Source organism: Pseudophryne corroboree, chromosome 1 (genome assembly GCF_028390025.1).
Source record: "Pseudophryne corroboree isolate aPseCor3 chromosome 1, aPseCor3.hap2, whole genome shotgun sequence".
Taxonomy (NCBI): domain Eukaryota; kingdom Metazoa; phylum Chordata; class Amphibia; order Anura; family Myobatrachidae; genus Pseudophryne; species Pseudophryne corroboree.
This window is the reverse complement of record NC_086444.1, coordinates 112,213,026-112,228,515: the sequence shown is the minus strand read 5'-3', so window position 1 is coordinate 112,228,515 and position 15,490 is coordinate 112,213,026. Positions and strand designations below refer to the sequence as shown.

At 44.5% G+C, this 15,490-nt stretch overlaps 1 protein-coding gene across 3 annotated transcripts in view; it reads right to left on the bottom strand.

Annotated features, from left to right (window-relative positions):
* Nucleotides 1–4,279: 4,279 nt before the first annotated feature.
* The window catches only part of ARL15 (ADP ribosylation factor like GTPase 15), a 589,960-nt gene continuing 578,749 nt past the window's right edge, over nucleotides 4,280–15,490 (bottom strand). For all 3 annotated transcript variants that reach the window (XM_063961969.1, XM_063961988.1, XM_063961977.1), the window contains one exon: nucleotides 4,280–6,748. In XM_063961969.1, coding sequence (XP_063818039.1) covers nucleotides 6,596–6,748 — 153 coding nt within the window. In that variant the 3' untranslated portion in view covers nucleotides 4,280–6,595. The remainder of the gene's footprint in view (nucleotides 6,749–15,490) is intronic.

Sequence of the window (15,490 nt, the reverse complement as noted above, 5' to 3'; positions counted from 1 at the left end):
CTGAGGCTGAGGGTACGAAGCATGAAGTTTGCTCCCCGTTATATTGGACCCTTTTTGATTGAACAAGTTATCAATCCAGTTGCTTACACGCTCCAGCTACCTCCATTTTTGAAGATACCCAGGACATTTCACTCCTTAAACCAGTGATTTTGAACCGCTTCCATGCAGCCATTCGCTCTGCTCCTAAAGTCCAGACTCAATGTGGGATTGAGTATGAGGTTGCCAAGATCCTGGATTCACGCATCCGATACGGTCATCTTAAATATCTGATTGATTGGAAGGGCTATGGGCCCGAAGAACGTTCCTGGACTAATGCTTCAGATGTCCATGCTCCCGAATTAGTCCGGAATTTCCATCTCCGATTTCCTCAAAAGCCTAAGAAGTGTCCTGAGGCCAATTTCTGCCAGTTACGTGCCTCCTGAGATTGGCTCAGCGTTCCAGGGCTGGGGGTTCAGCGTACTGGGTAGTGTATCGCTTACATTGCCTTGGTTGTTGTTCCACAGCGCTGGTTCAGCGGCCTTCTCAGTGGTGTCACTTGTTACCAGTATGGTGTTCTTAGTCCAGCCGCGGTCCCCGCTGCCGCGCGCACGATCTTACGGCATTGGAGCTGGAGGGGACGTTCTCCATGCGCTGCCAATCCTGAGCCGCTGTGTGTAAAAGAGTATGGAGCTTTCTGTTGCTGCGGCCTTCGCCGCCATTAAAGTTTGACACGTTTCTTTTCCCCTTCAAACACTGTCATGCACAGCGATGTTGGATGTAATCACGTTACTCTTTCCACCAATCCGCAGTGCTGCTGATGCCTGGGGTAATTGTCAACCAATGCCTGCTCCCCAGCAGGTATAAATATCCTGTCCCAGCAACCAGGAAGCTATCAGTGCTTTGTTTGTCATCCTGGTGATTCCAGTCTTTCCTCTGCCTGTGAAAGTTCCAGTCTACAGTTCTCCAGTGACCAGCACCAGTTTAACACCTTGCGGTGCAGCCTGACTTCCCTGCCTTTGCACTCTGTTCTAAGTCCAGTTCCAGCAGCAGCTTCCAGCGGTGCCTGGTTATATTTCCTATCAGGACTTTGCTACCAATTCTGCTCATAATACCTCATTAACTTCTCAGTGCTCCATCTGTGATCCCTAGCATCGTTTCATGCTACATTAGCGATCTCCAGCATCCACAAGCACTTCCAGCCTAGTTCTTGTCGACCAACAGGGACTATTCCCACAACACCCATAGAATGGGAATAGCACCTGTGGCAAGCACACTGCATGGTGAGCGTGAGCTTTGTTGCACACGCTCCCCCCCGCCAATCTCACTGCCAGGCTCATGCTATCAGTATTGTGACACATACCCAACCCCTCTATAGTTAGCAAGCAGAAGAAACAACGATTTCATTCTACATTCATCTATACTTAGCAGGCATAATAAAAGACTATTTCTCGAACTTCGAAGAAAATATATGTGCCGAAAAGAAGGAAAAATGAGGCAATAGGTATGTGTGTCAGTCTCTGCGCCCCCTCCACTCTGTCTCTGCTTCCTCTATGCTGTTCTGCCACCCCATGATCCATCTCTACCCCTTGCTCCTATATTTACTCTGTTCAGGTGACAGTGCCACCTCCTGTCCACCCGTCGGCTAGGGTCTGTCCTGTCTCCCTCACAGTGGGAGCTGCTGGGAAGCTTGCACAGGCTTCCACTGTTAAGAGGTCATTTATTTGGCAAATATAAATACAATTTCACACACTCGTAGTGATATACATAACCAGATTGAAAGATTGAGTTTATGTTATGAACAAAGTCTATGTCAGATCACAGAACTGAAGACACAATCCAATAATGTTCAAATAGTCTTTAGTGGATACAGCTAAACTGCAATTAAAAAAACAACTAAAACAAATATTCTAATACATGAAGTATGGACAGAAGACAACCAGCATGAAATGAAAGTAAATGATCAATAGCACACCATTTTGCAGTGCAGGAAAAAGTGTGTCACAGGTGAAGTTCATGAGCAGGCATGAATAGCAAAGAGATGAGGCAGTCCATTTATTAGAAAGAGAGGAGTCAAGCTATGGCAAATGGAATCCAGTTTACTTGTAAAAGGCAGTACTTGAGAGTAAGAGAACTGTTGTATTTGCGGTCATGTGAAATGGTTGACAGGGATTTCCTGAAAACTTGCAGTGGTCTGTAATGATGAATAAAGTGTTGCTTCTTTGCAGAGGTAAATGGCAGCAGACTTGAAATCCAAGCATGCAGTAGGGAGGTAATGATACATGGTAATAAGTGGGTTCAAAAGTCTGTATCAAACAAGGAATATCCTAAACACTATTCCAAAGATGAAGCTGTGAGCAGGATAAGTTTCTTAGCAATGCTTCTACACAGTACATCAGACTATCAGTGAGTAAGGCCAGACTAGAAAGTGCTTGTTTGGCTCACTCCCATGATTCACACAATCAATGGATCACTCTGCCCCTCCCCGTTATCAGTGTCCTCATGCAAGCAACCTTAGGAATGTTAGGAACTCACCTGATCAGGTCAATTCGTCATGGTAGGTGAGCCCATATTTTTGGCCAAAATTACACCTTGCACCTCAGTTAAATTGCAGCGTTTATCATTGTTCTGCTTAGCAGTGTTTATTTATTAGCACCTGCATTTTCTCTTTCTTCTGTGTGGCACTACAAGCACCTCTCGGGGGGAAAAACCCCAACTCACGTAAAATACTATGCACCCTGCAAAGGGGACCCTGGAAATTAGTACTCACTCCCCCTCACCCCTCTTGGCACCCTTGAAGGCCATTTCAATGGTTTTCTTATAAGGAGCTCTTACTGTTTGAGAGATCCTAAGTTTGTGATTTTATACGGACACTAGCTGGCATTATCATTCCTCTAAAAAAGTCTACTTTCCACACCAGTCCAGGGGCATGCCATATCCTTTCAAATCGCAATGAAATATTTTTTTCAAATCACAGAGCTTGGAATATTTCTATATAAACTGGAGCAATTACAGGGGTGGTGAACAGCTCCTCTAAAATATTTGCTAAAACCTAATTTCCCTGCCTTAGAACACATTCGTATGCACCGCTGTTACTGAGATTGGCAGGGTCAGGTTGATCAGATACTAGTGCTGTTCATCAATGCCTTGTGAGCCAAGCCTCACAGCCCCTTTGATCTGGAATGAATTTGCTACCTTGCCCCCTCCCTCCCATGCTTACTAATATCCCTATTGTAACTGTGAAAAAAAATGACTGCCCTTGGAGGTGTGTCTTTTTTTCATCTTTAGAAATAGCTTTTTATCAGATTCAAATTTTCACTCAAATTTGTATTTCCAGGAAAAAGTAACAATTCCTTTAATGGATCTGTGTTGAAACTTTAGCAGCAACTTGGGGGGTGCAAGAAAATACAAAATAACAAAACCAAATAAAAACATTATGGTAAATAACAAACACTAGAACTTTGGTACAGTCCAAAAATGTAGTCCATTGGTCCTGAGGGTGCTATCCGCATTCTCATACCCACCCGTACTATGATCGTATCAAAATAATGTTATCCCAATTTTCCTTCTGACACTGGTTACCTGCAATTGTTCTTTATCTCCCTTTTTGCTATATATATATATATATATATATATATATATAATATATATTTTTAAATTATTTTATTTTTTCATCATCCACTCTACTGTGTGCTTCTCCTGCAATGTTTACCTCAACTGATTGCACACCCTGCCATTGTGCCCTACATACAGGGTACAGCATACTACTACACAAGTGTCAGTTTTCCCATATATGCACTGGGCCCTTGTATGGCTCACCTCACACAGTGTAACCTTCGAAGTGCGCCCAATATGGCTGCCTCATCTGGTGCGCTTGTGTATGGGATGAAAAATACATGGACCCGGTAGTTTTGTCGGAACCCTACTCTGAACTTTAGGACTCTGAAATCGCCCCGATTTTGTGTCATCTTTTCTAGGGGTGGACTATTTCACCCTGGGTAATCCTATGCTGAGCGCCCAAGATGGCTGCCACACCTGGGACCTTATAAGGGTGGAATACGCAACCCTTGGAAGTTATTACCCAAAATGCCTACACCAATCCTGCATTATGCTTTCTGTGTGCTTAAGGTTTTCTTTTATTATGTCTGTGTGGCTTATCTATTGCTGTCTTACTTAAATATTCTGTATTATGTGCATTGTTTTTGATGTCTGTAAAGCGCCTTGAGTCCTGTTGGACTTCTTTTCTCTCCACCCACCCCTACCTGGAAATTGAAATGAAGTAAAGAAAATATGCAAAGGCTGATTGACGTTACATTTTCATTTATTTTTATACATAGTGGAAATATATATGTATATATACACATATATATTTAAAACATTTTCTTTGTACGTGGCACTCTCCACATAAGACTTCTGCGTTATGCAAGTATTGTCGATTTAGTATAAAGTTAGAATACCATGTTAGATAATGAGCAAACAGTATTACTCTTTCAACTATAGCAAAGATACAAACTGCTGTAATATAAACAAATTGTCATTACAAAAAGAGAAAACCGGCCCTAGCTAACAGGTTACAAAAATCGGTCACTTCTATAAATACAATGAAATACACTGGGCTAAGAATTACATTACAGGTTCGGGTAGCCTACATCATAGACATGGCACGATATGCAGCAAGGAAATATACAGCACATCAACATTGACTTTCAAAACATGTCTCTGGATCTAGAGATGTATGTAAAAGATGTATGCTCATGTAAAATAGAGGGAAGGGCAAGACAGAAAGCTTAGATCTGGCAGACGTAGACAGAAGCTTGCTGACAGTTGTAAAGCATGCAGCGTCTGACAGTAGCTTGTCTACAGCAGCTGCTGTCGAGGACTGATTGATAGTGTTTTTATTGTGACTACTAAAATACAGTATCACAGGCCTTACAAAATTTAGGAGCCCAAGGCAGACATACAAACACTTAAAACAGAATAACAGAACCATAAAGCAATTTCACAGATGGCTAAGCAATATCAAACCACAATGTTCCTTTATGAAAAAAAAAAATTGAACAGAAAAAAATACACCTTTCCATAATGATCCCACTTGTAAAAACTATATATATATATATATATATATATATATATTTATTTATATTTAGGTGTCTGCTTAAAATGTAGAAGAAAAAGATTTAATTTATCTCGTCTGTTATCTAGTTTATTAAAAAAAAAAAAATTCTTGTGCTGTTCTCTTTAATGAGTTTTTTTTTTGTTCACAGTCAAAGAACCCTCCCAAATTCTGAAACAAAAGAAAAAATATACTTTAAAAAAAGTTTTAATATAAAGATTAATATATTATTACAATCATTCTAAGATAAACATTCATATTTTATGCAGAATTCACTTATCAGGTCCCTTTTCCTTTACTGTGTTGGACTCCTCCACACAGACCTATTTTTTTTTCCTCCACTTTTTAGTTTATTATAAATATTTCTTTACCAAGTATAATGTGTAAAGTAGTGTTTAATGGCAGATTACAGCTGTATAGTAAGATTACCATAATACTGTTTTATTTTCTTTCTGCCGCAGATTATAAAAAAAAAATAATAATTAGAAAAAGAAAAGCAAAAAAAAGTAAAAATAATACATTTTCCTATCCACATGTGCAACTTTGTTATTTATATCTATATATCATAGTGGAAAACTTGGCTGTGTTTAAACTAAAGATAAATATACCAATAGGCATCAACTTTCACTGTAATACATCACTGTGTATTTAGAAAGAACAAACACGGCAAGAAAACAGTAATTATTTTACTATGTAATTAAAAAAAATCTATATTAAGCTATGGATAACACACACTATATGAGGGCTATCTGCAATATGGTCAGTAGTACTATATGGCTGCAATGCTAGAGATTAAGACATTACAGCCGGTTTTGTTTATTGTTTTTCTTTTAAACTTCATTTTTACTTCTGTTAAAAAAACTAAAATCTTCTGATATGTGGAAGATACACTTCTTACTTATCAATACTTGGTACATTTTAATATCTTCAATTTAGGAATACACCCAACAGATATTACTATTTTATATGTACAGTAGAACAACTTCACAAAGTATACAGCTGAAACAACATTTACTGTATAAGACGTTGAATATTACTTCTTGAATCATGCTTCATGTGTTCTCCGTCAGTGACAGGTACTCTTGAAGGGTTTAACCAGTACAAAGCTATTCAAGTGACAAATTAATAGACCTACAGTAAGTTAATCACTAAGAAAGTCTAGTGAAAGTGGTATGGATGATTTGCTGAACAGTATAAAAAGGTGAGGTGTCAAAAGCTGTATTTATCCAATCACGGGGTCTTCTCTTTCTTCTTCCATCGTATATTTTAGGTGTTATTTACAGTCCGATCAGCGTGAACCATAGTGGCCAGGTAGTCGGCATAGATGCTTAAATTAAACCCAGGATTTTAATGAAAAAAATAATAAATCAAGGTAGATGGGTAGCTTTAAGGCAGCAAAACAATAGAGAACGCTTTCCGACCCAGGATTGATGTTGCTTATGTACTATTCCTCTGGAGTAAAGGTAGCCTACAGTACAGATACAGGTGTGTGTTCTACTAGACATTTCATATTTGAATAGGCTCAAGTTCTCGCTCATCTAGTAGATTTATTAGCATTGAAAAGCTGTCTTTTACGGCTTCCATGTTCTCCAGTGAGGTTGGCTGTAGAATCCACCTTTTTCCTCGTGCAAGTGGTTCAAGTTCAAAATACTTTTTGATCTGGAAGGGAAAGAAACATCTTATTAGTACTGGAGATATAATCTGAAAATGCAAAGGAATGATTTGTGAGCGGGTGCTTGGCAGTTTCTGAGGTTTGATGCTCTTAAATATCATGATATTACCAAAGTGTGAAACCAATTAGAGAAAATAAAGAAGTAATAATAATAATAATAATAATAATAATAGGATTTTAGTACCTACCGGTAAATCCTTTTCTTCTAGTCTGTAGAGGATGCTGGGGACTCCAAAAGGACCATGGGGTATAGACGGATCCACAGGAGCTTGGGCACACTATAAAGACTTAAACTGGGTGTGAACTGGCTCCTCCCTCTATGCCCCTCCTCCAGACCTCAGTTAGAAAACTGTGCCCAGGAGAGATGGACATTTCGAGAAAATAATTTATAATATAAACACAGTGAGTGTTATACCAGCTCACACCACAAATATACCGCAAGACATGGCCTTCAACTGAACCCAGCCCATGGTATGAAAAACATACAGCCATATGCTGAGATAATATGTAACACAACCTGTGTGTCAACCCAACCAATAATAAGAAACCACATGCCATGGCCTGAACAACGTCAGCAATAACCTGACAGAGAAGAAACACCACAAAGTGCAACCAAATCAATAACTGCAGACACAGTACGCATTGGGACGGGCCTTGGTATAGACCCCATGGTCCTTTTGGAGTCCCCAGCATCCTCTACGGACTAGAAGAAAAGGATTTACCGGTAGGTACTAAAATCCTATTTTCTCTTACGTCCTAGAGGATGCTGGGGACTCCAAAAGGACCATGGGATCTATACCAAAGCTCCAGAACGGGTGGGAGAGTGCGGACGACTCTGCAGCACCGATTGAGCAAACATGAGGTCCCCATCATCCAGGGTATCAACCTTGCAGAACTTAGCAAAGGTGTTTGAACCCCGACCAAGTAGCCGCTCGGCAAAGTTAACCCGCCGAGACACCTCAGGCATCCGCCCAAGAAGAGCCCATCTTCCTAGTAGAATGGGTCTCCCCCGACTTCGGTAACGGCAATCCAGCCGTAGAACTAGCACACCGAAACGTATCACAGATCCAGCGTGTATCAGACTGCAGAGACGCAGGCGCCTCAAACACGCTGGGAGCATACCGGACAAACAGAGCCTCCGTTTCCCCAAACTGAGCCCAATTGGCGACATAAATCTTCAAAGCCCTGACTACATCAAGAGACAGTGAAACAGCCAATGCTGAAGTGACCACAGACATCAAAATAGGCAGGTTTTCGAAAAACACAGACGACCCTATTCTGAAGAAACACCAACCGAGTTCTCATACTATCCACTTAGAAAAGGAATAGGGCTCTTGTGAGACAAGCCGCCACTTTCGACAACGCCTTGCGGTCGGCCAAAATGCAAAAGCATGACCACACTCCAAGAGAGAGATTTCAACAGAACCTACAGTAAAGGTTCCAAACAGTAAAACACCAGAAACGCAACACTACGTCAAGATCCCACAGTGCCCATGGGACACAAACGAAGGTTGGATGTGTAAAACTCCTTTCACGAAAGTCGGAACTTCCGGAAAGGTAGCCAATACAAGTTTATAAGGCCAAAACTGCCCTAAAACGGAGCCAAACTTTAGGCCTATATCCACACCTGCTCGCAAAGAATGGAAAAGACCGACTCAGCTGAAAATCTTCCGCAGGAACCTTCTCAGATTCACACTAAGACACATATTTGCACCAAATATTGCGGCAAGGCTTCGCCGATACTTCTTTTTAGTCTAAAGAAGGGTGGAAATGACCACACTGGGAATACCCATTCGGACTAAGATATGTTGTACAACTACCATGCCGTCAAACGCAGCCGCAGTAAATTCTGATACACGCCCCGATCTCGACGTAAAAGTTCCTCCATTAAAGGAAGAGGCCAGTGATCTTCTATGAATACATCTTGAAGAACTGGATATCAAGCCCTCCCTGGCTAGATCGGAACAATGAGGATCGCCGGAACCCCCGACCCTCTTACGTTTATCACCTTCAGCAGAGTGAAAACGGATGGAACACCTAGACCGACTAAAAACACCCAAGGTGCCACGAGGGCGTCCACTGCCATAGCTTGAGTGTTCCCTAACCCGGAACCATATTCCGGAGATCACTTGTTGAGGCGAGATCTCAATATGCCCTAATGAGGCATTCCTCAAAGACCTGTCACTTCCGTGAAACTTCTCGATGACTACAGTATTTCTCCCAGATGGAGAGCGCTTCTGTAGAGGAAATCCATTTCTCCGTCAATTACATATGGGGCGAAGACTGCTAATATAACGGAAACCAGACTTTCCACCCAGCAGAAAACTATTTCAGCTTTTGCCGTTGCCGCTTTACTCCTTGTTCCGTCCTAGCGACTTACAGACGCCCCTGCTGTCAAGACATCTGACAGAATTAACACGGGTAGATCATGCAGAATATGTTCGTTGAAAACAACTCTTAATGCAAGAAACTTATTGTAGACAAGCTACCCAGCTTGACCTTTTTCTCTGGAAACCCTCCCATGTAAGGACTGCTCCCCAGCCTCAGATATCTGCATACATGTACACCAGGATCTAATTCTGGATCCCAAACCTTCGTCCCCCCAGGAGGTGAGAACTGAGCAGACACCTCTGAAGTGATATCCTGGCCATTATAAATATATTCAGGTTCCTATGCCGGTGAAACACGGCCCACATTCCCAACAGTTACCGTGAAATAACTTCTTCAACAATGGAACACACTGATGAAGTGGCACTGCAAATCTGATCTGACTCAGGATCCTCAGACAGCTTCCCACCGGAAACACAGAACCTCCATCGTTCCGTATCAACCCTGACACCACCTCCGACATCTGGGTCGTTGGGGACAACAGGCCTTCCCTGTGTTGAAGAACAGTCAGAGAGAAACAACGATTTGCACCACTTGTTTCTTGACTTCGCCTCAATCAGGCGAATAACTCAGTACAGAATAACAATGGCTCTTACTATTGAAAGAAACCATCATACTACTATCACTCCAGTGAAAAAGCAAAGACAATCCTGGCTTTCCTCCAGGTAAAGTGAATGCATAGAACAATGCAGGTAAAAAAATTTTTTTTTAACCGGGACAGGAAGACAATTCCCGAACCCGGAGCAGCTCTGAATGGCGTCACGTACAACCTCCCCTTCCAGAAGGGCAACGTTAATATCCATTAGAGAATCAGAGAGGTGAAACACCTGTAACTCCAGAACGTCCCCCTTTGGAATCCGTAAATAAATAAGAATTTACTTACCGATAATTCTATTTCTCGTAGTCCGTAGTGGATGCTGGGGACTCCGAAAGGACCATGGGGAATAACGGCTCCACAGGAGACTGGGCACAAAGTAAAAGCTTTAGGACTAGCTGGTGTGCACTGGCTCCTCCCCCTATGACCCTCCTCCAAGCCTCAGTTAGGATACTGTGCCCGGACGAGCGTACACAATAAGGAAGGATTTTGAATCCCGGGTAAGACTCATACCAGCCACACCAATCACACTGTACAACTTGTGATCTGAACCCAGTTAACAGCATGATAACAGAAGGAGCCTCTGAAAAGATGGCTCACAACAACAATAACCCGATTTTTGTAACAATAACTATGTACAAGTAATGCAGACAATCCGCACTTGGGATGGGCGCCCAGCATCCACTACGGACTATGAGAAATAGAATTATCGGTAAGTAAATTCTTATTTTCTCTAACGTCCTAGTGGATGCTGGGGACTCCGAAAGGACCATGGGGATTATACCAAAGCTCCCAAACGGGCGGGAGAGTGCGGATGACTCTGCAGCACCGAATGAGAGAACTCCAGGTCCTCCTCAGCCAGGGTATCAAATTTGTAGAATTTAGCAAACGTGTTTGCCCCTGACCAAGTAGCTGCTCGGCAAAGTTTTAAAGCCGAGATCCCTCGGGCAGCCGCCCAAGATGAGCCCACTTTCCGTGTGGAATGGGCTTTTACAGATTTTGGCTGTGGCAGGCCTGCCACAGAATGTGCAAGCTGAATTGTACTACAAATCCAACGAGCAATCGTCTGCTTAGAAGCAGGAGCACCCAGCTTGCTGGGTGCATACAGGATAAACAGCGAATCAGATTTTCTGACTCCAGCCGTCCTGGAAACATATATTTTCAGGGCCCTGACTACGTCCAGCAACTTGGAATCCTCCAAGTCCCTAGTAGCCGCAGGCACCACAATAGGCTGGTTTAAGTGAAATGCTGAAACCACCTTAGGAAGAAATTGAGGACGAGTCCTCAATTCTGCCTTGTCCGTATGAAAAATTAGGTAAGGGCTTTTATAGGATAAAGCCGCCAATTCTGAGACACGCCTGGCTGAAGCCAGGGCTAACAGCATTACCACTTTCCATGAGATATTTTAAGTCCACAGTGGTGAGTGGTTCAAACCAATGTGATTTTAGGAATCCCAAAACTACATTGAGATCCCAAGGTGCCACTGGAGGCACAAAAGGAGGCTGTATATGCAGTACTCCCTTGACAAACGTCTGAACTTCAGGAACAGAAGCCAGTTCTTTTTGGAAGAATATTGACAGGGCCGAAATTTGAACCTTAATGGACCCTAATTTGAGGCCCATAGACAGTCCTGTTTGCAGGAAATCCAGGAAACAACCCAGTTGAAATTCCTCTGTAGGGGCCTTCCTGGCCTCGCACCACGCAACATATTTACGCCAAATACGGTGATAATGTTGTATGGTTACATCCTTCCTGGCTTTGATCAGGGTAGGGATGACTTCATCCGGAATGCCTTTTTCCTTCAGGATCCGGCGTTCAACCGCCAAGCCGTCAAACGCAGCCGCGGTAAGTCTTGGAACAGACATGGTCCCTGCTGGAGCAGGTCCCTTCTTAGAGGTAGAGGCCACGGGTCTTCCGTGAGCATCTCTTGAATTTCCGGGTACCAAGTCCTTCTTGGCCAATCCGGAGCCACGAGTATAGTCTTTACTCCTCTCCTTCTTATGATTCTCAGTACTTTTGGTATGAGAGGAAGAGGAGGGAACACATACACTGACTGGTACACCCACGGTGTTACCAGAGCGTCCACAGCTATTGCCTGAGGGTCCCTTGACCTGGCGCAATATCTGTCCAGTTTTTTGTTGAGGCGGGACGCCATCATCCACCTTTGGTTTTTCCCAACGGTTCACAATCATGTGGAAGACTTCTGGGTGAAGTCCCCACTCCCCCGGGTGAAGATCGTGTCTGCTGAGGAAGTCTGCTTCCCAGTTGTCCACTCCCGGAATGAACACTGCTGACAGTGCTATCACATGATTCTCCGCCCAGCGAAGAATCCTTGCCACTTCCATCATTGCCCTCCTGCTTCTTGTGCCGCCCTGTCTGTTTACGTGGGCGACTGCCGTGATGTTGTCCGACTGGATCAACACCGGCTGACCCTGAAGCAGAGGTCTTGCCTGACTTAGGGCATTGTAAATGGCCCTTAGTTCCAGGATATTTATGTGAAGTGACGTTTCCATGCTTGACCACAAGCCCTGGAAATTTCTTCCCTGTGTGACTGCTCCCCAGCCTCTCAGGCTGGCATCCGTGGTCACCAGGACCCAATCCTGAATGCCGAATCTGCGGCCCTCTAGGAGATGAGCACTCTGTAACCACCACAGGAGAGACACCCTTGTCCTTGGAGACAGGGTTATCCGCTGATGCATTTGAAGATGCGATCCGGACCATTTGTCCAGCAGATCCCACTGAAAAGTTCTTGCGTGGAATCTGCCGAATGGAATCGCTTCGTAAGAAGCCACCATCTTTCCCAGGACCCTTGTGCATTGATGTACTGACACTTGGCCTGGTCTTAGGAGGTTCCTGACTAGGTCGGATAACTCCTTGGCTTTCTCCTCCGGGAGAAACACCTTTTTCTGTACTGTGTCCAGAATCATTCCTAGGAACAGCAGACGTGTCGTCGGAATCAGCTGCGATTTTGGAATATTTAGAATCCATCCGTGCTGTCGTAGTACTACTTGAGATAGTGCTACTCCGACCTCTAACTGTTCTCTGGACCTTGCCCTTATCAGGAGATCGTCCAAGTAAGGGATAATTAAGACGCCTTTTCTTCGAAGAAGAATCATCATTTCGGCCATTACCTTGGTAAAGACCCGGGGTGCCGTGGACAATCCAAACGGCAGCGTCTGAAACTGATAGTGACAGTTCTGTACCACAAACCTGAGGTACCCTTGGTGAGAAGGGCAAATTGGGACATGGAGGTAAGCATCCTTGATGTCCAGAGACACCATATAGTCCCCTTCTTCCAGGGTCGCTATCACTGCTCTGAGTGACTCCATCTTGAACTTGAACCTTTTTATGTAAGTGTTCAAGGATTTCAGATTTAAAATGGGTCTCACCGAGCCGTCCGGCTTCGGTACCACAAACAGCGTGGAATAATACCCCTTTCCCTGTTGTAGGAGGGGTACCTTGATTATCACCTGCTGGGAATACAGCTTGTGAATGGCTTCCAATACCGCCTCCCTGTCGTGGGGAGACGTTGGTAAAGCAGACTTCAGGAACCGGCGAGGGGGAGACGTCTCGAATTCCAATTTGTACCCCTGAGATACTACCTGCAGGATCCAGGGGTCCACTTGCGAGTGTGCCCACTGCGCGCTGAAATTCTTGATACGGGCCCCCACCGTGCCTGAGTCCGCTTGTAAGGCCCCAGCGTCATGCTGAGGACTTGGCAGAAGCGGGGGAGGGCTTCTGTTCGTGGGAAGAGGCTGTTTGCTGCAGTCTTTTTTCCCTTCCTCTGCCCCGGGGCAGATATGAGTGGCCTTTTGCCCGCTTGCCCTTATGGGGACGAAAGGACTGAGCCTGAAAAGACGGTATCTTTTTCTGCTGCGAGGTGACTTGGGGTAAAAAGGTGGATTTTCCAGCCGTTGCCGTGGCCACCAGGTCCGATAGACCGACCCCAAATAACTCCTCCCCTTTATACGGCAATACTTCCATATGCCGTTTGGAATCCGCATCCCCTGACCACTGTCGCGTCCATAATCCTCTTCTGGCAGAAATGGACATCGCACTTACTCTTGATGCCAGAGTGCAAATATCCCTCTGTGCATCTCGCATATATAGAAATGCATCCTTTAAATGCTCTATAGTCAATAATATATTGTCCCTGTCCAGGGTATCAATATTTTCAGTCAGGGAATCCGACCAAGCCACCCCAGCACTGCACATCCAGGCTGAGGCGATTGCTGGTCGCAGTATAATACCAGTATGTGTGTATATACTTTTAAGGATATTTTCCAGCTTCCTATCAGCTGGTTCCTTGAGGGCGGCCATATCAGGGGACGGTAACGCCACTTATTTTGATAAGCGTGTGAGCGCCTTATCTACGCTAGGGGGTGTTTCCCAACGCGCCCTAACCTCTGGTGGGAAAGGGTATAATGCCAATAATTTTTTAGAAATTAGCAGTTTTTTATCGGGGGAAACCCACGCTTCATCACACACCTCATTTAATTCATCTGATTCAGGAAAAACTACGGGTAGTTTTTTCACACCCCACATAATACCCTTTTTTGTGGTACTTGTAGTATCAGAAATGTTCAAAACCTCCTTCATTGCCGTGATCATGTAACGTGTGGCCCTACTGGAAAATACGTTTGTTTCCTCACCGTCGACACTGGAGTCAGTGTCCGTGTCAGTGTCTGTATCGACCTGAGGTAACGGGCGTTTTATAGCCCCTGACGGTGTTTGAGACGCCTGTACAGGTATTAACTGATTTGCCGGCTGTCTCATGTCGTCAACAGTCTTTTGTAAAGTGCCGACACTATCACGTAATTCTTTCCATAAGACCATCCAGTCAGGTGTCGACTCCCTAGGGGGTGACATCACTAACACAGGCAATTGCTCCGCCTCCACACCATTTTCCTCCTCATACATGTCGACACAGCGTACCGACACACAGCACACACACAGGGAATGCTCTGATAGAGGACAGGACCCCACTAGCCCTTTGGGGAGACAGAGGGAGAGTTTGCCAGCACACACCAGAGCGCTATATATATACAGGGATAACCTTATATAAGTGTTTTTCCCTAATATAGCTGCTGTATATATTAATATGCCAATTTAGTGCCCCCCCTCTCTTGTTTTACCCTGTTTCTGTTGTGCAGGACTGCAGGGGAGAGTCAGGGAGCCTTCCTCCAACGGAGCGGTGAGGAAAAAATGGCGCTTGTGTGCTGAGGAGATAGGCTCCGCCCCTTTTTCGGCGGCCTTTCTCCCGCTTTTTTGTGGAAAACTGGCAGGGGTTAAATACATCCATATAGCCCAGGAGCTATATGTGATGTATTTTTAGCCATTTAAGGTATTTTCATTGCGTCCCAGGGCGCCCCCCCCCAGCGCCCTGCACCCTCAGTGACCGGAGTGTGAAGTGTGCTGAGAGCAATGGCGCACAGCTGCGGTGCTGTGCGCTACCTTATTGAAGACAGGACGTCTTCTGCCGCCGATTTTCCGGACCTCTTCACTCTTCTGGCTCTGTAAGGGGGCCGGCGGCGCGGCTCCGGGACCCATCCATGGCTGGGCCTGTGATCGTCCCTCTGGAGCTAATGTCCAGTAGCCTAAGAAGCCCAATCCACTCTGCACGCAGGTGAGTTCGCGTCTTCTCCCCTTAGTCCCTCGATGCAGTGAGCCTGTTGCCAGCAGGTCTCACTGAAAATAAAAAAACCTATTTAAACTTTTACTCTAAGCAGCTCAGGAGAGCCACCTA